At 54.4% G+C, this 19,875-nt stretch overlaps 11 protein-coding genes across 15 annotated transcripts; 4 read left to right on the top strand and 7 right to left on the bottom strand.

Annotated features, from left to right (window-relative positions):
- Window positions 1-82: 82 nt before the first annotated feature.
- Window positions 83-1,572, bottom strand: H310_01647 (hypothetical protein). Its single transcript, XM_008864830.1, has one exon. It carries the CDS (start codon window positions 1,429-1,431, stop codon window positions 169-171), a length of 1,263 nt encoding a protein of 420 aa, XP_008863052.1. The 5' UTR covers window positions 1,432-1,572; the 3' UTR covers window positions 83-168.
- On the bottom strand, window positions 1,573-6,548 carry H310_01646 (hypothetical protein). 4 transcript variants are annotated; one of them, XM_008864826.1, is made up of 17 exons: window positions 6,361-6,548; window positions 6,237-6,311; window positions 6,092-6,188; window positions 5,996-6,040; window positions 5,872-5,944; window positions 5,527-5,825; window positions 5,177-5,467; window positions 4,855-5,121; window positions 4,548-4,804; window positions 4,248-4,479; window positions 3,918-4,204; window positions 3,537-3,862; window positions 3,048-3,472; window positions 2,641-2,974; window positions 2,342-2,551; window positions 2,016-2,267; window positions 1,573-1,936 (listed from the first exon to the last, which is right to left on the bottom strand). In XM_008864826.1, the coding sequence occupies exons 1-17, from the start codon at window positions 6,532-6,534 to the stop codon at window positions 1,675-1,677; spliced, it is 3,906 nt and encodes a 1,301-aa protein (XP_008863048.1). In that variant the 5' UTR covers window positions 6,535-6,548; the 3' UTR covers window positions 1,573-1,674. The 4 variants fall into 4 exon arrangements, with proteins under 4 accessions (XP_008863048.1, XP_008863051.1, XP_008863049.1 ...); XM_008864829.1 differs by having other exon boundaries at window positions 2,016-2,551; XM_008864827.1 differs by having other exon boundaries at window positions 1,573-2,267.
- A 1,158-nt stretch (window positions 6,549-7,706) lies between these two features.
- Window positions 7,707-8,621, top strand: H310_01645 (hypothetical protein). Its single transcript, XM_008864825.1, has 3 exons — window positions 7,707-8,122; window positions 8,211-8,260; window positions 8,319-8,621. The coding sequence occupies exons 1-3, from the start codon at window positions 7,732-7,734 to the stop codon at window positions 8,373-8,375; spliced, it is 498 nt and encodes a 165-aa protein (XP_008863047.1). The 5' UTR covers window positions 7,707-7,731; the 3' UTR covers window positions 8,376-8,621.
- Window positions 8,622-8,628: 7 nt separating this feature from the next.
- Window positions 8,629-9,559, bottom strand: H310_01644. Of its 2 annotated transcripts, XM_008864824.1 has the most exons (3): window positions 9,146-9,559; window positions 9,041-9,090; window positions 8,756-8,980 (listed from the first exon to the last, which is right to left on the bottom strand). In XM_008864824.1, exons 1-3 carry the CDS (start codon window positions 9,546-9,548, stop codon window positions 8,927-8,929), a joined length of 507 nt encoding a protein of 168 aa, XP_008863046.1. In that variant the 5' UTR covers window positions 9,549-9,559; the 3' UTR covers window positions 8,756-8,926. The 2 variants fall into 2 exon arrangements, with proteins under 2 accessions (XP_008863045.1, XP_008863046.1); XM_008864823.1 differs by having other exon boundaries at window positions 8,629-8,980; window positions 9,041-9,559.
- A 92-nt stretch (window positions 9,560-9,651) lies between these two features.
- Window positions 9,652-10,531, top strand: H310_01643 (hypothetical protein). The gene is made up of 3 exons (XM_008864822.1): window positions 9,652-10,112; window positions 10,162-10,211; window positions 10,264-10,531. Exons 1-3 carry the CDS (start codon window positions 9,695-9,697, stop codon window positions 10,312-10,314), a joined length of 519 nt encoding a protein of 172 aa, XP_008863044.1. The 5' UTR covers window positions 9,652-9,694; the 3' UTR covers window positions 10,315-10,531.
- H310_01642 (hypothetical protein) lies at window positions 10,406-12,003 on the bottom strand. The gene is made up of 4 exons (XM_008864821.1): window positions 11,303-12,003; window positions 11,176-11,247; window positions 10,574-11,122; window positions 10,406-10,523 (listed from the first exon to the last, which is right to left on the bottom strand). Exons 1-4 carry the CDS (start codon window positions 11,975-11,977, stop codon window positions 10,431-10,433), a joined length of 1,389 nt encoding a protein of 462 aa, XP_008863043.1. The 5' UTR covers window positions 11,978-12,003; the 3' UTR covers window positions 10,406-10,430.
- Window positions 12,004-12,230: 227 nt separating this feature from the next.
- H310_01641 (50S ribosomal protein L4) lies at window positions 12,231-13,514 on the bottom strand. The gene is made up of 5 exons (XM_008864820.1): window positions 13,136-13,514; window positions 12,901-13,071; window positions 12,763-12,839; window positions 12,628-12,710; window positions 12,231-12,569 (listed from the first exon to the last, which is right to left on the bottom strand). The coding sequence occupies exons 1-5, from the start codon at window positions 13,438-13,440 to the stop codon at window positions 12,336-12,338; spliced, it is 870 nt and encodes a 289-aa protein (XP_008863042.1). The 5' UTR covers window positions 13,441-13,514; the 3' UTR covers window positions 12,231-12,335.
- A 41-nt stretch (window positions 13,515-13,555) lies between these two features.
- H310_01640 (hypothetical protein) lies at window positions 13,556-14,280 on the bottom strand (the record flags this gene model as incomplete). The annotated part of the gene is made up of 1 exon (XM_008864819.1): window positions 13,556-14,280. The coding sequence occupies one exon, from the start codon at window positions 14,278-14,280 to the stop codon at window positions 13,663-13,665; it is 618 nt and encodes a 205-aa protein (XP_008863041.1). The 3' UTR covers window positions 13,556-13,662.
- Window positions 14,281-14,647: 367 nt separating this feature from the next.
- Window positions 14,648-16,142, top strand: H310_01639 (hypothetical protein). The gene has a single exon (XM_008864818.1). The coding sequence runs from the start codon at window positions 14,714-14,716 to the stop codon at window positions 15,881-15,883; it is 1,170 nt and encodes a 389-aa protein (XP_008863040.1). The 5' UTR covers window positions 14,648-14,713; the 3' UTR covers window positions 15,884-16,142.
- A 282-nt stretch (window positions 16,143-16,424) lies between these two features.
- On the top strand, window positions 16,425-18,122 carry H310_01638 (tryptophan synthase, beta subunit). The gene is made up of 3 exons (XM_008864817.1): window positions 16,425-16,933; window positions 16,993-17,217; window positions 17,266-18,122. The coding sequence occupies exons 1-3, from the start codon at window positions 16,439-16,441 to the stop codon at window positions 17,830-17,832; spliced, it is 1,287 nt and encodes a 428-aa protein (XP_008863039.1). The 5' UTR covers window positions 16,425-16,438; the 3' UTR covers window positions 17,833-18,122.
- A 155-nt stretch (window positions 18,123-18,277) lies between these two features.
- Window positions 18,278-19,582, bottom strand: H310_01637 (hypothetical protein). The gene is made up of 3 exons (XM_008864816.1): window positions 19,513-19,582; window positions 19,094-19,457; window positions 18,278-19,045 (listed from the first exon to the last, which is right to left on the bottom strand). Exons 1-3 carry the CDS (start codon window positions 19,529-19,531, stop codon window positions 18,373-18,375), a joined length of 1,056 nt encoding a protein of 351 aa, XP_008863038.1. The 5' UTR covers window positions 19,532-19,582; the 3' UTR covers window positions 18,278-18,372.
- Window positions 19,583-19,875: the final 293 nt, after the last annotated feature.

Genomic DNA, 19,875 nt, shown 5'->3' with positions numbered 1-19,875 from the left:
TCGTTATGCGGCGAGCGCCGTTGGGAAGACTGAGCATGCTGTGGAGGCGAGGCGGAGCGTGCGTTCGAGCCATCGTAGGTCGTGCGGGTGCCATATACCATCAATACATTCGATTTTACACAAGCAACGTACGATGGGGTAGTACGCAAGTTGTGGAGGAAGTCGAGACTAAATGAGGTGTGGAGTATGCAAGGCGGACACACAAGGCGTTCCGAGTAATTGCTGTGTCGGTGGGTACTGTGGCGATAAACGCTGCGACGACGGGGTTTGACTCACGGCTGGGTCCAAATACGCCATGACGGCATGGTGCTGCTGCATCGGGTCGAGTCGCCTCCGTTTAAGTCTGCGACTCATGTCGGGCGACGGCGCAAGGTGCTTCAACGTCGACGGCTGGGACGCGGCTGGTGCCGAACTTCTTCGGTGGCCAGTGGCTACACACGCCATCATCATGTGCGGGAGCTCGTCGTCGTCGTCTCCGTCGTCGTCATCCGACCTCGTGTTGTTGTTGTTGGGGGCATTTTGGCCATCCATTTTGTCGTTTTCATCGTCCGAATGGTCAAGGAGGTGATCGAGTGCATTGTTGTCGTGGTTGTGAAGATGTTGGCGGTGATGCTGTTGCAAAAGGTGTCGGTAGATGGCGTCTTGGTGGTATGCGAGGGCAGTGGGGTCGTGCAGCACTCCCCACTGCAAATGATGCTGCTGTTGTTGCTGGTGCGCCATCATGAACGACGGCGGTATGGTCACATGCGACGGAAGGCCGCCGTGGTGATGAAAGGGAAGGGGGTGACGAGGGAGATGTCTTGGCCCCGACAGGTATTGCAGCCCTGCTTTGGACGACCTCGATTGCTTCTGTAGGTACTTTTGTGCGTGCGTGCGAATCTGAACGAGCGTCCGTGTAACAACAAGGTTCGAAATGCTCTTCCACGACTTGCCATACCGCCGAAGCCCTTCCAGGAATAGCTCGTGCTCCTGTTTCGTCCACCGGCCCGTCGTTTGGGGTTCCCCCGATGACATCGCGAGCTCATCCGGTCCATGGGCGTCGTCGTCATCCTCGTCGTCGGCCATGCCCGAGTCGTCGCTGCTGCTCGAGCTCGGTCGTCGTTCAGGGCGGCTGGGGTAGCTGTCAAGCGTGGGCGACACGCCAGAGATGGTGGGTGCCTTCTCGGAAGACAAAGGAGACCCCGCCGACAGATCCTTGCCCTGCAAGATGGGCAAGACCATGTCCGATTGCACCGGGACGATCTGCTTGGATGGACTCAGGAATGCATCTCGGATGTCGGCGCCGAGTTCGACCTGAAAAGCGTCCAGCGCAGGACAGAAGTACCACATCGAGTCGGCCCCTTCGCTTGTCGAGTCCTGTCGGCTGTGGCCGGCCAGTGGTGTCCCTAGCGGATCGCACATGGGACTACTGTCCCCGACAGGCGCCAACATGTGCAGTCGGGGTGACAGGCAGAACGGCAATGACGCTCGTGCAAATGACCCAAGCAGATGGAGGGCCCGGCTGCGATCTTATCAACTGAATGTGAATGCCCGCCATCCATCATGGCGGCATGCTGCTTTGACACGCACACATGGAGCTCGTCATCGGTATATTTAGAATGGTATTTACAGCACAATGTCCGTGCAATTCGGGCGACCATCTGGCGGTGTCAACTCTTCACGCTGTCGAACGCGCTACGCCGCCATGGACAGGTCGCTGTCGTTGGCCGTGCTGTTGCTGGCAAAGTCAAACACCCCGCTGGCTTGTGCAATCGCCCAAAATTCGACAGGGTCCATCACGCGCACTTCCTCGATTTTGGCTTGGAGCATGCGCTTGAACGTTGCGACCTTTACATGGACGGCCATGAGCTGCGCCGTGAGTTGCGCTTTATGTGCCAAGTTGTCGTCTAGCTCGAGCTTGGTCACGAACACGTTTTCGCTCGCGCCGACCAGATTCCTACAACGACGCACGAGCCGTCAGTCTCGTCGGCATCTCGTGATGGCTGGATTGCAATGCAAAGTGGGGTTGCTCCGACCGCTTCAACGAGTACGTTTCATGGACGACTTCGTTTGCCCGGGCCCACACGGCCGCTCGATTTGCGCGCACGTCCTCCATCTTCTTCTCGTACCCCATCCGCCTTCGTTTGAGTTGCTTGTGCGAGACTTCCATGACGGCAATTTGCCGCTGCAAAAAGAACTTGCGCTCGCGCATGTCGAGCTTCAAGTCGAGTTTCCCGCGCAGAGACGCCCTGTACTTGTCTCGCGCGGCCAGCGTTCGGTTGGCTCGCCTATGCGATGGATATGATGAGTCCGAGCCGGCACTTGCAAGGACAGCACGGGAGAGACTGCGCTCGCTACGTACTCGATGGCAGCGACACGGCGTCCTTGATTGCCCCGGTAGACTTTTTGCATCTTGATCGCGGCTGCGGTCGCCTCGGCAAAGTACCGCCGCCGGTAACACCGCGCCAAGAACCCACGCACAAATTTTTGCACGAAAATGGCAGCCAGGAGCCGCTGCCTTGCAATCCATCTCGCGCGCGCAACTTGCCGGCCGCGGTGACCTCGATACACGCTAATCTCTCACAAATACGTCAATCAATGTCTCTGTCGTCGCAAGCTCTTTCATGGCAACCACAGCCATGGTCGAAACGCTGGGCATACCGTTGCATGTCCTGGGTGGCAGCCACTAGCCGCGCCTTGGCTCGTTTCGCTAACACTCTAGCGAGCCATCCTTTCACGTAGCGCTGAATGCAGAGCTTGGCTTGCCGCGTGCGCCACGCGTGGATGCTTGTCATGCGCATGCGTTGAAGGACGGGTCGAATCCACCTTTGGACTCGGATGGCCGCTCCCCGCCGGAGGAAGCGTCGACGGACAAAGAATTCCGCCGCGTTCTGACCTTTGCGCGCGAACTTGGCCCGCTGGATCTTGCGAAAGAGGGTCGCCCGTCGGCGACCGAGGTGGCCTCGATACACTCGCTGGATCAATTCGGCCGCAGCTATCAAGCATAAACGAATGGCTGTGAGGCGCCCAAGCCATCGATCCAGCTACGCTTTTCATGGTGTACTGACCCCATCGCCTCGCATGGAGAGCTCGCAAGATCATGATGTGCATGTCTCGAATGGACAAGTATGTTCGAAACCGGCGCTGTGCTGCAATAATGCACTTGCGGGTGTGGAGGTAGGCGCGGCGGTGCCAGTTGCGCCGCACCCACGCTTGGATGCGGATCGTGGCGCCGACGACATGCGTCTTGTAATGGCGGAACCACCGCCTCGTCCTGTACCCCCTGTAAACGGTTTGAATGCGAAGGCTGCTCGCATGGCAGCGTGCACGGTGACACGCGACCTTGGCCTTGGCAAGCACCATTCGCATCACCGATTGAATGCGTGTGGCGTTCGCAATGACCGCCTTCACAAGGTTCCGCAGCCGTTCGCGGCGTGAGTACGACCGATACACGCGTTGAATGCGGCGCACATGGGCTGAAATCACACGGGCGCTGCACATGCATGCAGCATCAGTACTTGGGGACCGTCCAATTCCACATATCGAATCATGATTACCGCTGGTGAAACTCGTAGCGGGCGAAGCATCGCCGCGCCCAGGCCACGAGTCGAATACCGGCGGCGTCGCGACGCGCCTGCACCATCTCCATGACAACAACGCGGCCGCGATAGCCACGGTAGACTCGTTGAATGTCGCGCGCGTGGGTGTGTCGCCGGTACAGGTGACGCTTGGCCGCGCGCTGAATGATATTTGCACTCGACGTCGCCAACGCTTTCCACGAACGCGACGCGATGCGGGACTTGTTGCCGCGGTACACTGCTTGGACGTGTACGATCACTTTAACGTTGCGGCCCAGCGACAACATGCGGAGGAACGCAAGCCACTACAAGCCACGCGAGTGTGAGCCCTTGATCAACTACTCGTTTGAGGACACGTACTTGGTGGTGGCAGCGATAACATCGCTGAATCTTGGTGGCAGCGCGCCGTTGCCGTCGCAGCTTTCGTCGGGCCATGACTCGGAACGACGCATCGCGCTGCTTCCACTTACGCGCACACGCTTGCAGTGTACAAGCAGCCATGTACTGCTCCACCAAGTGCTCGTATATGGCAATCCATGCAGGCGACTGCGGCTCCAGCACTTGGGCGTCTGGACACAGCTGCGGACGGCAAAACGGGAGCTTGAGAGCGCTGTCGCGGAGGCAGCCTGTCGTGAGGCGGTCGCATCCTGCATCATGTAAGGTCAAGGTTGGTACACATGCGCGCAGTACCTTTGACAACGACATGGCGGAGGCGGTGGCACCCCGCAACGAGAGCTGACAGCCCGTCGTCGTCGATTTGACAGTCGCCAGTCAAGTCCAACGTCTCGATGGGGGACTTGGTCGCCGCGAGCGCCACCAAACTCTTGTTGGTAAGGTTTGAGATCCATGCCAGGGACAACACGCGCAGATTAAACAACCCGCTCGCGATCGCTTCGATGGCTACATCGGTCAAGTGTCGGCACTACAGGCAAGCACGTCTGAGCTTGCGACGCAGTCACGTAAGCTGTCGGGAGATGGAGGTACACGCACTTTGGACAAATGCAGCGTATGAAGCGCGGGGCAGTGTGCCGAGAGCGCCAAAACTGCAACGTCATCGACCGGTGTGTCAGTCAGCGTGATCTTTTCCAAGTTGGAGCATGTCGCGGCGATAGCTGCGATGCCGAGTGTCGTCACTCGTGGGGCGCCCGCCAAGTCCAGTACGGTCAAGTGGCGACATAACTTGCTCAGCGCTCGCAACCCATGGTCGCCGACGTCTGGTCTACCGTAGAACGCAGGATTCCTGCAGCCTAGACGCGTCGACGTCAGGGGCAGTTGCAAACTCGACAGCCCAACGCACCGGAGACTTTGAGCGACCTCAAGATGGTGCATCGCTTCGCGAGGGCTGTGAGGCCGATGTCCGTCACGTGCGGCACCCCACGCAGGTTGAGGACCTCAAGGTCGAGGCACGCTTGAGCCAACTCGGCCATCGCTGTGTCGTCGACTCGGACGCAGTTTTTCAGGTTGAGATATGTCAACAGGGACGAGTCAACGTCGCTGTCGTCGCGCTGCTTCCTGGTTGTGGCTGACAAAGGTGCTCCTTGGGGCTGGACGAGATCCCGAAGCCCTACACCACCACATTGAATCATGAGCCGCGCTGTCCAACGCCGAATGAAGCGGACCTGCAGACGTCACGTGGGCGCATCCCTTTAGACTGAGCCACAAGAGTTTCCGACACCGACCAAGCAGGGCAAGACAAAAGTCGTTGAGTTTATGGCAGTGCGCCAGGTTGAGCTTGGTCAGAGTAGCGCTGCAACCTGTCGTGAGCCAACTGATAGCCGTCTCGTCAATGTCCAACGCCACCATGTCGAGCGTGTCAAGATGGGCGAGGGACCGCGACGCTTCAAATGAAAAGAACGCCATCGTTTTCACGTGAGGGCAGTGGCCAAGACCAAGGTACGTCAGCTCCAAGTCTACCGCGACGTCAGCGATGAACCGACGCATCAGCATGGATGGCTCAGAACGTAGCAACCTTGTTTGGAATGTGCCAGGTCGCCGACGCCAGAGTCAGTCACGTGGCGGCACCGCTGAACATCCACGACTTGAACTTGGAATTCGGGGGCGCGTTTGGTTGTCGCAATGCAGAGCAAGACGCGATCGGTCACACCCGGGCAGTTCCGCGCATAAAGGCGACGCAACCTTGTGCAGTCTGTCCAGGTCGCGACAAGCGCATCGCTGCTAAAGTTACGGCAATCGTTGATGTAAAGCGCCGACAACTGGCTCAACGAGCGGCGGATGACATGCAGGGACACGTCCGTGAGCAAGTCGCACCTAAACCACGGTGCGTGAGCTGTTGGCATCCGCGCCCTGCAAATACCCAGATATGTCGAGGATTTGAACGAATTTGAGGTTCCCAATATGTTTTATCGCTCCGTCGTTGACGATGGAGTCTGCGACAGTTAGGTTAGATGTGTAGTTGCTGTTGTCGCGGACGGACGTACGCCGAAGATGAAGCGAATCACACACGGAAGGTTTGACAGGAACTCCTGTTGCAATCGGGATTTACGCGATGTGGACGGTCGATGGGGTGGATGTACCAGGAGGGATTGTGCGAGCCACAAGCGTTGGCATCCAGGCGTTCACGTCGAGTTCCGACAAGTTGACATGCGTGCATGGGTGCTTCCTCAAACAGTCCTAAACGGATTACCTCACCACGACAAGAACACCTGAGCACTTGCATACCTTAAATGACAGATGCGGCGGCGGAGACTCCGTCAATGCGACTGCACCACCTGCAAGATCCACGGCACGTCGCACCTGGATGTTGTTGTGATTGTAATGGGTACTTCCATGCAAGTGTGCTCACCTTGTCGCCGAACGCAACTGGGGCTCCAATGGTCAAATCCGTATCACGGAGGTGGCACAGATAATCCTTTCGTGCTTTTTGGCGCTGCACTAACCGCTCCATCCATGAAGCGAGAGTCTTGGCAGGCACACCCGTCGCCGCCTTTGTCCGCTTCGACTTCAGCGGCGGCGCCATGTTGTCAAGATCGCGACTTTTGAGACTTCAGCCAATCAATGGATTTGTCCCATTCTGGGGCAATTTGAAGGTACTGTATACACAAGTGGATGGGGCTCGAACTCACCTTCGAGGTCTGCGCACTTACGCATGTACCTCAATCGCTTCAGGTAGAGTAGGAGCACTGTGGATTAGTTGCTGGCCTCGCATGCTGCTTGAAGTGGTGGCCTTGCCGTCGTGATTATGGCCAAGGTTGTGCATGAAGGTTTGCCCCAGTTTGACCCTCACTCGATTTGGCGCCAACTTCAACGCTTCGAATTGTCACTTCTGCAATATCGTCGTGCGAGTGACGTGACCGCCGCGCCAAGCCCCATAATGGATATATGCCAGTGCCGACAAGTCCAAGTGCCTCCGTGCGGGGAGCTGAAGACGGGGGCATGCACCGATTGCAAGTATGTGTTGTCTTGTGGCTTGGAATCCGCACTTGGGAAGCTCCTCTTCGACATGGACCTTTCCCACGAGTCAAACTCGAATATCAACACAGAACAACACACACAGCCGCAACGAAAGAACGCGAAGAAAGTGCTTATGCGTGCCTTGGCTATGAAGCCACCCCATAGAAAGACCACCCCCAGTGGGGTGACAAGTGTTCCAATGGTTCTGCTTCGCGTACTCAGCATCATGCACTGATGTGCGTTCCCTCAAATTATGTTGCTAACGTTATATCACGTGCGAGTATTCTGCGACTCCCTGAACATTCGGTGATGTGAACTTTCTACGAGTCAGTCAGGTTTTCATGAATTTCTTGTTGGTAGGCGAAAAAAGTTCTATACTTTGACAGCAATACTCCCGCTCACTGCGGTAAGAAGCGCTCGAGAGCTGCAGCTTTAGCTCCAGGTACTTTATGTGATCTCCCCATCCATATTTTAGCAATGCTGATACAACACACACTAGATCGCCATCGTCCAATGTCAGGTCCACGAATCCTGGCGATATCTCCGAGCACAATGGAGGCTTAGTGTGGTCATTTGAATTCATCACGTGTCGCCACATCACAATGGATTCATGGAACTCCCTGGCGTCACGTCGCGGACTGACATTTTGCGCTCTGTCACCTCGACCTCCAAGTCGAGGTGTCCGATTAAAGACTGCGGTTTATTCGGATGTGTGTGTCGACGTCACTGCCCATTCTTCCAATTTCAAATCTTCGGAGTGGCCATGGCGCCGAAAGCTTCTGCCGCTGCCGCAGACAAGAAGGTCGACGACCGCATCCATATCCAGTACGACAAGACTGCGTTTGAGCCGCATTTGAAGCTCTACCAACAAGGATTTGCTGAGTACTACCCGCAATTCACCGTGACGGCGGAGGAATATCCTCCGTCGCCGCTCTGTTATTGCCTCTCCATGGGCATCTTTGTCTTCCAGATTGTCATGACCGTCGTCTTCATCTTTGGCACCATGGCTGTAAATCGCTTCAAAATCGATGTCCACCCCGACCACATCAAGTACTTCGAAGAGCACAAATTCATGATTGTCCCTGTCATGCTCGTGTTGTCCCCGATTCGGCATTTGATCTCCAAGACAAGTGCATTCGAAGTCTACCTTAACGGTACGTGCGCGCGACACACACACTTTCCCCAGCGCCTGGACGTGCCGTCCACTTTCCGACTTGAACGACTCTGCATTTATGCTTGTAGACGAGTTGGTGTCGTCCACGTTGACCTCCCGTTTCATGCCCAACTTTGAGGTACCTCGCGAGTTTATCCGTGTGCACGACCATGCGCTCATAAGGGCTGTTTATGCAGGGGTTCAAGCAAATATTAGACAAGAAGGGCATCAAGAAGACGATTGTTGCCAACTAGACGTCGCATGGCCGTTGTTCCTCACACATCTCGGCCGCATTCAAACCCATTGCTACGTATTGGCTTTCTGTATAATGCCACACGTAGACTTCCGCCTTCCTCGCTTCTTCCATGGCCTCAGTGTCGCGATGCCGTCCTCTATTCTCGGGTCCATGGCAAATATTCTGCAGTGTTGGCATATATTTCCAAACGATGAAAAAATGTCGAAAAATTGAGGAATCGTTCCAACCGATTGTAACCGCCGCATTCGCCATTTTCCTCCATCGGCAAGATATGGCGCGTCAATGGATACACGTGGTGGTGGCGATGGCGGCCACAGCTTCGGGGGCCATGGCAGTGAGCCCCTTCACCTACGCTGAAGAATGCATCCTGCGACAGAAACAAAGCGATTCCATCGAGAGCCTCACGCGGCAGCTTCAAGGACGAAGTCGGTTTGAAATTTTACGCAAGTGCATCGACCTCGGACTTCAGTGCGGCGACGCGGCCAAACGAGAACTGACGAGTCGACGAGATTTGTAAGGATTTTTTATACCACGCACGACGTGGTCGTTCTATTTAGTCGGCGATGGATTAATCCCTTTGGCATGGAGCAGTTCATGCAGCTTCTATAATCAATGACGAACAGGACGACGGTGAGTATGCATGACTCGTAAAGTGTCTTGTACCTCAGCGGTTAAAGGCACCCTCGTTTCCAACGCCGAGTACACCAGTGCATCTACGATCGAGCATGAGACAACACAAGGGTGCGATGAGCGACTGGAGTGCGCTACCGTTCAAGTAAACTTCAAACGCGCCCGAGTTAGCAAGCAGTTGGCGAACAGGTGACAGCATGATGATGCCAGGGATAAGGTAATATCGGTTCTTGCGCAGGGCCTCGAGCCAACGTTCCTCGACGGGAATATTGTATCGCTTCACCAAGTCTTCGGCGAACGTGACTAAAATCGCCAATGTGAATTGGACGATGTAGAGAAAGTAGATCCATTGCTGCTTTTTGCCGCGTAGGGGGTATGCTTTGCCGCTGCACTGAACGTTGGGAAAGTCATGCTTTACCGTCGTCGCTATCTGCTTGTATGCTGTAGTATAGGCCACTTTGTCGTACTCCACGCGAATCGTGGCACAGTCCTTTGACTTCTTGTGGACCGCCCGATCGCCATGGCGCTTCTTGGTCGACATGAGGCTCAACCAATTGTCCGGATAACAGCGCCTCGATATCCGAATTTTTGTTTTTACAGGCTTGCGTATTCGGATTGATTATCCGGTGTATTGACCAGGTTGCCACGACTGCGATCAGAACTCGATTCGTACCGCAGCCGACAGCCATGTCCACCAAGAAGAAGTCCAAATCGAACTCGTCCTCGGTCCCGGCTCCTAATAAAGCCGATAATGGACCGTCCATTCGCATTGTGTACGACGTGGAAGCGTACACGAAGCATTACAACCACATGGCAGCAACCTTGACCAGAGTGTTCCCGACGCTCCGATGCTTTGGACAAAAAGCGACCCCAACGTTAAAAGGCATGCTGCTCGCGTTCTCCATTTTGGTCTTGCAAGGCCTCCTTGCACTGAGCGTGTTCTATGGTGAAGCTTTCCTCTTGGACCACTTTGGCATCGCGCTCGAATTTCACGTGTCGCAATTCATCAAGGACTACCAAATGATGATTCTCCTTCCAATTGCGTTCATCACGCCGATCATGCAATACGTCGCGCGCAATGGCAAGTATGAAGTTTACTACAACGGTACGACCATCTTCCTTCAAGCGTGATACTGATCGCGCGTGAATTATAGAGGTCCTGATCCACTCCAAGCACGACACGAACCAACTGCCTTCCGTTGCGGTATGTCAGCATGAGATGCACCCTGTTGTCCTCATGAATCGATGATGCGTAGTACGTGAAGGACTTATTGGTGAAGAAGGGGTTGAAGGCCAAGGACGAGTAGATTGTATTGCCCGTCTTCCTCTCCCTTCTTGGTATTTCGTGATATAGAGTGAGCATTTGGAGCATCTTCCTCAAAATCCTGGTGGGATTTGGCACGCACTGCGACATATACCTGCATTATGACCTTATTGCATGTCGAATCGATACAGATTCACGAAGCCGAGTGTCGCCGACCTCGGGTTTCTCGATTTCGTCGTGGCGGCGGTGCGTCTACAAGGCATTACATCAGTGAGGGCGGCACCAATGACATGGTCACGTACATTAAGGGATGGCTCGACTCGAGTACTTGCCTTCAACATCTTGGAATGCGAGTGGAACCGACCGTGGTGTCCTGCGTGTTTCGCATCGTTCAGCACTTCTTGCCAAACTCCACCGTCGGCATGGTTGACAACTAAATTTGGCGGAGAATCGTTGGTGTCTTGGTTGTCATTCAAGAAGGGTCGCCCAGGGATATCCCCCTTTGTGTGGGATGCCATGGTATCCAGCACAGAATGGATCCGCCTGTTCGGAAACTCTATGTGTGATGGATGCGGTATATAGTGTTGAGACGATGGCTGTGGGGACGGTGTCGCGCCTTGTACTGAGTTACTTGGCACAGCAACGTGATGGCCTGGACTTGGTAATGGTGGCATTGGCGTCGAAGGAGCGACCGGCAAGGTACTTGACACACCGTTGGCAATAGTGTCTTCCAGGTCGTGAACTGTATGACGAAGGTTCACAACGACAGCTTTGAGCTTCACAATGTGCTTGACAGCGCGATTAAAATCATCACGGAGACCTGAATTTGATTGAACCAAGTTTTGCAAGGTCTGCGATGGAACAACTTGGTGAGCTGAAGTGGATGGGAATAGTTCGGAACTACCTCATGCAACTGGCGAATCTCAGTCTCTTGACGCTCCCGCGCCTGGCGCTCCACATGCAGTTGCGCGTAAAGCTAATGAAGTGAAGCGGGCTGGGCTTGTTTAGAGTGTGACAGGAAGTTGACGTACGTCGTGTATCAGGCCGACCACGTCAGAGTCGATGGTCGACGAGGGAGGCGCTGGTGCCGGGGCTGACGAAGCAAGGATGCTATCGTCTTGGAGATGAATCGTCGTATCGGTCAGGTCAATCGCGTTGTTGTCTGGGCTCATTGATTCGTTGGAGTCTCGGCTGATTGGTTCCATGACGCCACTGATATCATCTGCCTGCTGTTCGAGCGACGCCAACATGACGTCCATTCGGTCAAGTTCGTTCTGAAGACGTTGCTTTTGTTTCTCGGCCGCAGTGATTGTTGTGGACGAAGTCGAGTTCGCGGCAAAAGCTCGGAGTTCATCGTCAAAGTTCACGCGTGGAATGGCAGGACCAGATGGCCTGCCTTGATTTGCCGTGGTGTGTGCTCGGGGCTCGGGCATTTTTCGAGAAGGCTGAAGCACAGATGTGTTGTGTTGTTTCGATTTTCCATGGGGAACTGAAGGTTGATGTCGCGGTGCAGGAATTTCGGTCGGGATCTTTGTGAGCAATTGAATGCGTTTTTGGAGGCGTTGGTCTTGGTTCAGCTGGTATGTTGACGAATCCGTCAAGTACTCATTCCATTGCGGTCGAATCCTTGGGCGCGATGATGGTGGCTTGGGAGCTGTAGACGTCCGTGGCGCCGACTGCGCCTTGGCCGCGGACCGCTTTTGCATTGCCTTCCTTGTTCGCGAGATTTTTTGGTTGAAATTCAAATTTGCAATAAAAGCATCCGGTAATTATCCGTACATTTCGTCATGATGCCCAGAGGAAACATGCTAATGTCGTAAGGTCGACACTTGCGCGATTGAATGGACGACTAAGTCAATGCATGCATGCAATGGGTTAGCCCGCGCGGGTGGGCGCGACGTCATCATGTTCTCCTGTGTTTGAGCTCGCTGTGGAGGCTATGTGGTTTAAACGGTATGGGGGCAATCGGGTTGAGGACGTTGAAAGGTCGTACTACAACGAACATTCCATGGTATAGGGAGTTGTGTGTTGATGAGTCTTTGCTGCCGCGGTGCTCATCTATATCTATTCTACGGCCAAGCGCTCTTCCAAGTACTTAACGGTCTTCTCCGACAGCACGAGCAGGTCTTTGTGCAAGATTGCATACACGTTGATGTTTTGCTGGCGGATGATGTCGACCGTTGGGAGGTTGCGGGTGGCCAAGACAAAGTTGCGGTCGGCTTCTTCGCCGTCGACAAAGAGGGCGTGGTCCCAACCCTTGCTGGTCAACAGAGCCTTCATGGTCTTGGTCTTTTCCGACTGTATCATCCCGACGTGCCATGAATCACATTGTCAACGTGACCACCACCAAACATACCTCTGGGTTCAAGTCGCGAACGATCGCAAGTTTACCTTCAGCCAACTTGGTCGACAAAGCAACACGCAACCCCATCGCACGCACTGAGGAAATTCACATCAACGGTTGCCACTTGAGGAATGCATGCGTAAATACCTTTCTTGGGCAGGCTGTACGAATGGTCGCGGACGACTGGACCATGGGCGCGGTAACCACCTCGCCATTGAGGAGGGCTAGAGAAAACATGTGAACGTGCGTAGTGCGGCCACCTCCCTTGAGATCATCCAAACGAACCGAATGTTGCCGACACGAGCGCGGCCGCTACCCTTTTGCTTCCACGCCTTCTTCGTGGAGCCACTGACTTCCGAGCGGGTCTTTGTCTTGTGGTTACCCGATCGGCGATTGGCCAATTGCCACTTGACAACACGGTGCAAGATGTCCTTGCGCACGGGGCACCCAAATACACTGCGCAGGCAACAACATGAACACAATCATGCAATGTACTTTGTGCATGCATGACGCCTCTTACTTGCGGTTCAGGGTCATGGTATCGACGACAGAGCCATCCGCAAAGGACAACACCTTGGCCTGGATGTTGCCACTTTTGTCGAACACAACTGGTTCGCGCGAGATGACGCGAAGTTCACGCACAGGCTTCACAGGCGCCAAGTAAAGGTTGGCAGGAAGCGCTGTAGACGCGGAGAAATTACGAGCGATGATCCCCGTCGACGGAGCACTCACGCGCAAGGCTTGGAACGCGCGAAGGAGCGACATGTTGATGCAAGTCAAGGTGTACACTTGCTTGGATGGAGGCAAGGCGTTTGCACCAGCCATGACAGACAGACATCCGTACGTAAGTACGTACGGATGCTGTACGATGTACCAGTTTTTCCCTTAGAAGCATAGTACATCACATACATTACGATAGGATGTACTCTTACAGTCCTGTCCAAAATATATATTCGATGTTCTCTGATATCAAAAATATCCGTTCTAGATTCGATATATGGCATTTGCGACAAGGAAGCAATAACGTAAATTAACAATGCGCAGGGCTTAGTTGGCACCGGGGAATTCGACTTGGGGGTCAAAGAATTTGGGCTGGACCTTCTTGCGCGTCGAACGGCGCACGGTTTGGAAGCCATCTTCGTCGACGAGGGGCTCGTCGGTCGTGTCCATGTCCTGGTTTTCATCAAGCTGATGGGCTTGTCGCAGCAAGGCTGCTTCTTCTCGGAGTTTGGCTTTCTTTAGATCAATCGCAAACGATGTGGTTTGGAATTGCTCCTCAAGCACGCGGACGCGGGAAAAGTCACCCTGTTTGCATTCATGAGCCAGCGTGATCAACAATTTGGAGATTTCGTCGACACTGCCGTCTTCGCACACGAGCGCAAACTCGCTTTCAATGTACTCTTCAATGCCAGCGGCCAAGTCGTCAAAATCGACCGATTTTTGATACTTGAACCAGTTGAGCACGTCCTCGAGCAGGATCTCGTACTTGCGGCGCATGTCGCCGCCGCCCCATTCGCCTTCCATGGCCATGCGCAAGGCAGTCCATCGAGCCAACGTCAACTTAACGCTGAACTCAAAATACTCCCATTGATTGCCCGGGGTCTTCGTGTGGGCTGCCACGACCGTGTTCAAGATGTTGGACATGGGCAGAATCGGAATTGCCATCCGACAACACCAGTCGATTGGTCGCTTGTGATTGGTGCGTTTCGATCGAGACCTTTTTGGGGGTACCCCCCCTCAGAGTTCATCCAGGACGTATCTGCCCCCCCCCACGTAATGCTCGAATCGCCTGTCTCTGGGTGTGTATCCATCATCAACTAGGGAAAAACGCGTAAATCCCAAGTTGTAGATCCGGTATAAGGGTATTATTGAACACATGCCTTCCAAATACCGGGTAGAGAGCAAATATCGGGTTTCAAGGTATGCGACAGTGTTACTGTGCTATAAAACAATTGCATGGATTAGATTTTTCAAGCGTTTGGCGTGGATTTTAATTTGATGCAAAGGGTTGGGATTTACTGGTGAAAAATTATACCAAGACCTGTGCCACACCTACTGAACATTTTCTGACAGAGGAAACACGTCGACAGCAATCGCGATGCAGCGACCTGAAGTTCTCGATACACCGGCGGCCTTTAGCACTGGACCGGCAATGACACCGGTTGCGCTGCAGCAGAACCCGCTGGAGAGCGAAGGATTGTTGGTCGACAAGGATAAAAACTCGGCCGACATGAAGGCTGACTTAGAGGCTGGTGTCGACGACGTCGACCTAGACAGCACCAAAAGCTCGAGCAAGAGCGACGCAGATCTCATCGGCGATGGCAAGAACGATCCTTCCAAAGAAGACAAAAGGGAAAAGTACTCGGGGAGCCGATGTGCGTCCCGCGCGTTTGCCACCGTTGGTGTGCTTTTGTTTGTTGGGGCTGCTGCCTTTGGTGTGTTCTATTTCAAGGACGACATCGAGAAGCTTCTCAATAGGCAATCTCTTGGGTCTGCAGCGACTCGGTCGAGCGAAACAAATGGCACTGACGTCCTCGCGAACTCTAGCGCATTCAGCCTCGACACATACCCACCTAACGTGACATTGACACCGATATTTCAACCCAGCGAACTCACGCCGACATTGACACCAGAAATGGTCGAGATGACCACACCTGAGCCTTCCATAACGTCCTCCCCTGCGGCCACCGAGCCTGTGACCTCCGAGCCGTCCGCGACGTCAGCCCCGACGACGGCCTCTCATGTCACATCTACCGACACCACATCCCCTTCAGCTACCTCGCCAAATGTGCTGGATACCCCGACCCCCGCTCCAACCGTCCCCAAGAATGACAATGCTGGCAACACCACCAACGCGACGACTCCCGCCGCAGTCGCATTAACTGACACGACTGAAGCTATGAACACAAGTTTTGCGCCGAACACAACTTACCTCTCGACACCTGCGATGACATCTCGATCTACTTTTCGCGCAGCGCCTACGCCATCCACAACCCCCGAGCCTACCTCGACCACGTTGGAACCGATGACAGACTCGCCAGAGTTCTCGACGAATGCCACAGCCTTCCCGAAACAACTCGTGACGGAAAATGCGACGAATACCACGTCGGGAAGGTTTGATATTGATGCGTTGTGGGAAAACCTCGAACAACCGTCCGTCACAACCTCGGCCGCAATCAACACGGTCGAGGCCCTGTCGACCCCCTCTGTTGCTGACAACGAGCAACGTGGTTCCCTTACCTCTGGAGACACTGCAGCATTTCCGTAGACTGCAGAGCTTATCTTATTCGTTGAAACCTGCATGAGGTATCCATCGCAGATCTTTTCGTTCACCATGAACGGTGTTGGTTGAAGCACGTTATCTGCATCCTCAAGTAGATGGACGAGACAACAACCCCACTGATTTTTCTTACAGATCGCTACGGAGGACCTCGTGCGCTTGGTAATCATCGGTTCAAACAACGACGATTCTCGAAAATCTCGTCCACCAACAGCACAGCTCAGACGGCATGAAAAGCGTCAGCTTAAACGAGGACGGTTGTCGGGGTCGACGTCGACGCGGTCCAATCAAATTCCCTTGCAGAGCTTCCTTCACTGGCCCTCAGCTCCACTCGCATCCGCGTAGGAAACCCTCGCACGCTCGATCTCGTCGCATTATCTCGACCCACAACAAAACTGAAGCCAACGATGTTCGACTTGATAAACCCATAAGATTCTTCCTCACCGGACCATAATAAACTGAAGTCTAATTTTCCGGATTTACGGATAACATCTGCCCATCATGAATTTTGTCATTTTTCAAATTCAATCCACGGAGGACATCATGGCGAGCGCTGCCCCTTCCTCGACCCACGCGCCGTACCTTAAGGTGTCCAATGCACCCCCTGTTTACCAGAGCAAAGACGAGCTTCAAGCGTACTTTGGCAAGTTTGGGGGGTGCTTCGTCGCCGAAACGCTGATTGAGGCACACCACCAGCTCATCGAAGAATATGTGAAAGCCACCCAAGATCCATCGTTTCGCCTTGAATTGGAGCAACTCGGTCGCGACTACATTGGCCGCCCAACCCCGTTGTACTTTGCACGACGATTGACGGAGCATGCAGGTGGTGCCGATATCTACCTCAAACGTGAAGACCTCGCCCACACTGGTGCGCACAAAATCAACAACGCTCTCGGTCAAGCTGTCCTTGCCAAGCGTCTCGGCAAAAACCGTATCATTGCCGAAACTGGCGCGGGACAACACGGTGTTGCTACTGCAACTGCATGTGCCTTGATGGGCATGGACTGCACAGTCTACATGGGATACGAAGACACACAGGTACTTCCTCTACGAACTGCAAGAAGATATCGTCACTTCCCATGACGCATAATATCTAGCGCCAATCTCTCAACGTCTTTCGTATGAAGATGCTCGGCGCGAAGGTCGTGGCCGTGAAATCTGGATCGCAAACGCTCAAGGATGCCGTGAACGAAGCCCTGCGAGACTGGGTAACCAACGTCGACACCACGCATTACATCATTGGGTCGGCAATCGGACCCCACCCGTTTCCGACCATTGTGCGGGACTTCCAGGCCATCATTGGCAATGAAATCAAGGCGCAGGTAAACGAACCTGACAAATTTAAGCAAAAGCTCACTCGCGAGTTGCAGCTTGAGGAAGAAATCGGCCGTCTCCCCGATGCCATTGTTGCGTGCGTTGGCGGCGGGAGTAACGCGATCGGGATGTTCCATCCGTTCATCAAGGACAACTCGGTCGACATCTTCGGTGTGGAAGCCGGCGGCGATGGTGTCGAGACTGGTCGGCATTCGTCGACCCTGGTCGGTGGCCGCATCGGCGTTTTGCATGGAACGAAGACTTACGTGATGCAAGACGCTGCCGGCCAAGTGATTGAAACGCACAGTGTGTCTGCAGGTCTCGACTATGCCGGGGTCGGTCCCGAGCACGCATTCTTGAAGGATTCTGGTCGTGCCAAGTACGTAAGCGTGACGGACGCGCAGGCGCTGGAAGGGTTCAAGCTCCTGTGCCGCGTTGAAGGCATCATTCCTGCACTTGAGTCGTCGCACGCGATCCACTTTGGCGTGGAGCTGGCCAAGGAACTTGGCCCGGGGAAAACCATCGTGATCAACGTGAGCGGTCGTGGCGACAAGGACATGATCCAGGTCGCAAAGGTCCTCGGCGTCAACCTGGACGAAGACTTGACCGATTCGACCCCTTAAGTTCTCAAACACGACGTCGTGTTGACGGGTGGAGTCGTCTGCATGCGCGTGGATTCAAATAACGTCCGTGTGTGGACGATCCATGCGTTGACGCGCTGAACGGCGCCACTCTCGCTTGATTCCCCGCAGGTCATGGAAGGCTCCAAAGCAAGAGTTGCGAACTTGGAGTGGTGCCACTGGCACACTACACCGGCATGTACTGAATGAGTTGACGTCCTCGACAGTGGCGGCGCGAGGAAGAAGGAGGGGGGTCTCGAGGCCGACAAGGGAGTCGTCGAATGGTATCGCAAGCGGGAGTGCCATTGAAACATGCGTGCAGTAAAGTTCCCTGTGGTGGGGCAGCGCGGTGCACCTCGGCCGCCCGTGAATGTGCTCACGTGAGGCGTTCAGCGGAAATGGCCACTGCACGCGCCTGGATTGGTACAACGCAACAACTCCAGCGGCGTGACTATGAAACCATTCAAATCATGACTATATTACATGCCTACCCGGTTCTAGATTCGACACCAGTTGCGTCGACGCGGGTCCTTTCGAAACCACTCATGGAAGATGGTGCGACGTGGTGGTGACGGCATTAGGCGCTGACTGGTCCAAGAGAAACTGGCGCTGCGAGGATGGCCGGCGTATCATGTGGGTGGCGTCGGTGGGGGAGACGGGGGCGTCTGGAATGGGGTCGTACTGCCGGCGAATGTCGCTTTGGGATTTGGACTCGGCATTGTCTGGGCCAGAGGAACCACAGAGAAGAAATAGCAGCGCGTACAGGAGAAAGATCTCGACCAAATGCTTCGTCATGAGGAAAAGCCACCACGACATGGAGTCGTTTGAGGGCGATGCCGCCGTGATTCCCATCAAGAGCTGGTACATGTGGTAGCCCATGTACGAGGCAAAGCACGCGTTTGCAACGAGAAACGTGGCGCAGAGCACCCCCGTGCGGGTGACCGTTTGAATTCGCCCCGTCGTTTCGATTTGACTCACTTCAAAGAACGCAATGAGCACCGTGCGCATGCGACAGCAGTAGATTCCGACGAAGACGGCGCAGATCGTCGACAACAACGAGATCGCAATATCATTGTACATGAGCAAGAGGAGCGAGTCGATGCGATCGAGAACGAAGAGCACAAAACCAGTCGACACGTACAGAAAGAGAAACACGAAGAGCGACAGGAATACGCGCATTGGATGCGACTCGGCGTATGCGTGGGGGTCAAATGCCCTAGACAAAATCATGAGGCACGTGCATGTTGTTTGAAGAGAGTCGCACCGTCGAAGGATGTCCGCCCAAAATACCACCATGAGGATGAAGATCGAGTAGAGGAAGAACGTCCCGAGCATTTCCGCCACCTCGGACAGAAACAGCATCGTCCAGCCGTCGTCAAAGATGTGCAAGCGCTGAGGAACATAGCCCGACACATGGATGCTGTACGGGGTGGAAAACCACGCACCGCGGACGAGAGCTGCGAGACTCATAAGCAGGTAGAACCCAGTCGTGGCGACATCGCGTGAGGATGCACCGTTCATATGTGCGCACAATGCCCAGAGGCCCATCAACGTCGCAATGGCATAGCCAACTGCGAGCATCGTGTCGATCTCCTTGTAATGGAACTCCAAGTGGAACACAGGAGGCACTACCGCATCACATGCATGTGGGCATGACGTCGCACAGGACCTCCATGCACGTACCCATTGACGCATTCGACATGTTTGTGTGCCTTGCTCGGTCGTCCCACAGCAACAATAGCGCCGTGTCCGCTCAAAACTGGGAATAATTAATTATACACTTGTATCCGGATAAACCTTGCTCAATCTATATTGACTCGAGCATTCTTGCATCGACGGAGCAGTTGCCTTGATGGAGCCGCCAAGGATGGTGACACGTTGGCTGCTGTGGAAATGACGAGAGCGGCATGACGTCCGAGCGCTCCTAACGAAAACTTCCAGACTACAATAGGGCGGAAGAGTAGTGCAACGTGGTAAGAGCCTTTCACAGTGTGCAATGCAAGCCTCCTCTGCTGTCGAATACGGCTTGCAATTGCCAACATCAAA

This window comes from Aphanomyces invadans (assembly GCF_000520115.1).
Source record: "Aphanomyces invadans strain NJM9701 unplaced genomic scaffold supercont1.2, whole genome shotgun sequence".
Taxonomy (NCBI): domain Eukaryota; phylum Oomycota; class Saprolegniomycetes; order Saprolegniales; family Verrucalvaceae; genus Aphanomyces; species Aphanomyces invadans.
The sequence above is the reverse complement of the archived record's forward strand: the minus strand, read 5'-3'. Positions and strand labels throughout refer to the sequence as shown.

Coding starts and splice junctions, on each gene's coding strand:
- H310_01641 (XM_008864820.1), bottom strand. CDS start 13,440: ATGGCTGGTGCAAACGCCTTGCCTCCATCCAAGCAAGTGTACACCTTG. Junction 12,840..12,900: donor GCTCGTGTCGGCAACATTCG/GTTCGTTTGGAT, acceptor TGTTTTCTCTAG/CCCTCCTCAATGGCGAGGTG. Junction 12,570..12,627: donor TTCGCGACTTGAACCCAGAG/GTATGTTTGGTG, acceptor GGGATGATACAG/TCGGAAAAGACCAAGACCAT.
- H310_01644 (XM_008864823.1), bottom strand. CDS start 9,548: ATGTCGACCAAGAAGCGCCATGGCGATCGGGCGGTCCACAAGAAGTCA.
- H310_01647 (XM_008864830.1), bottom strand. CDS start 1,431: ATGTTGGCGCCTGTCGGGGACAGTAGTCCCATGTGCGATCCGCTAGGG.
- H310_01643 (XM_008864822.1), top strand. CDS start 9,695: ATGTCCACCAAGAAGAAGTCCAAATCGAACTCGTCCTCGGTCCCGGCT. Junction 10,113..10,161: donor GTATGAAGTTTACTACAACG/GTACGACCATCT, acceptor CGTGAATTATAG/AGGTCCTGATCCACTCCAAG. Junction 10,212..10,263: donor ACCAACTGCCTTCCGTTGCG/GTATGTCAGCAT, acceptor GATGATGCGTAG/TACGTGAAGGACTTATTGGT.
- H310_01639 (XM_008864818.1), top strand. CDS start 14,714: ATGCAGCGACCTGAAGTTCTCGATACACCGGCGGCCTTTAGCACTGGA.
- H310_01642 (XM_008864821.1), bottom strand. CDS start 11,977: ATGCAAAAGCGGTCCGCGGCCAAGGCGCAGTCGGCGCCACGGACGTCT. Junction 11,248..11,302: donor TGGTCGGCCTGATACACGAC/GTACGTCAACTT, acceptor TCACTTCATTAG/CTTTACGCGCAACTGCATGT. Junction 10,524..10,573: donor GAGTCGAGCCATCCCTTAAT/GTACGTGACCAT, acceptor AATGCCTTGTAG/ACGCACCGCCGCCACGACGA.
- H310_01645 (XM_008864825.1), top strand. CDS start 7,732: ATGGCGCCGAAAGCTTCTGCCGCTGCCGCAGACAAGAAGGTCGACGAC. Junction 8,123..8,210: donor ATTCGAAGTCTACCTTAACG/GTACGTGCGCGC, acceptor TTATGCTTGTAG/ACGAGTTGGTGTCGTCCACG. Junction 8,261..8,318: donor GTTTCATGCCCAACTTTGAG/GTACCTCGCGAG, acceptor CTGTTTATGCAG/GGGTTCAAGCAAATATTAGA.
- H310_01646 (XM_008864826.1), bottom strand. CDS start 6,534: ATGGCGCCGCCGCTGAAGTCGAAGCGGACAAAGGCGGCGACGGGTGTG. Junction 5,826..5,871: donor CAAATCCTCGACATATCTGG/GTATTTGCAGGG, acceptor ACCGTGGTTTAG/GTGCGACTTGCTCACGGACG. Junction 2,552..2,640: donor GCCACCCAGGACATGCAACG/GTATGCCCAGCG, acceptor GTGAGAGATTAG/CGTGTATCGAGGTCACCGCG.
- H310_01638 (XM_008864817.1), top strand. CDS start 16,439: ATGGCGAGCGCTGCCCCTTCCTCGACCCACGCGCCGTACCTTAAGGTG. Junction 16,934..16,992: donor TGGGATACGAAGACACACAG/GTACTTCCTCTA, acceptor CATAATATCTAG/CGCCAATCTCTCAACGTCTT. Junction 17,218..17,265: donor GCAATGAAATCAAGGCGCAG/GTAAACGAACCT, acceptor CGCGAGTTGCAG/CTTGAGGAAGAAATCGGCCG.
- H310_01637 (XM_008864816.1), bottom strand. Junction 19,046..19,093: donor TGGGCGGACATCCTTCGACG/GTGCGACTCTCT, acceptor GATTTTGTCTAG/GGCATTTGACCCCCACGCAT.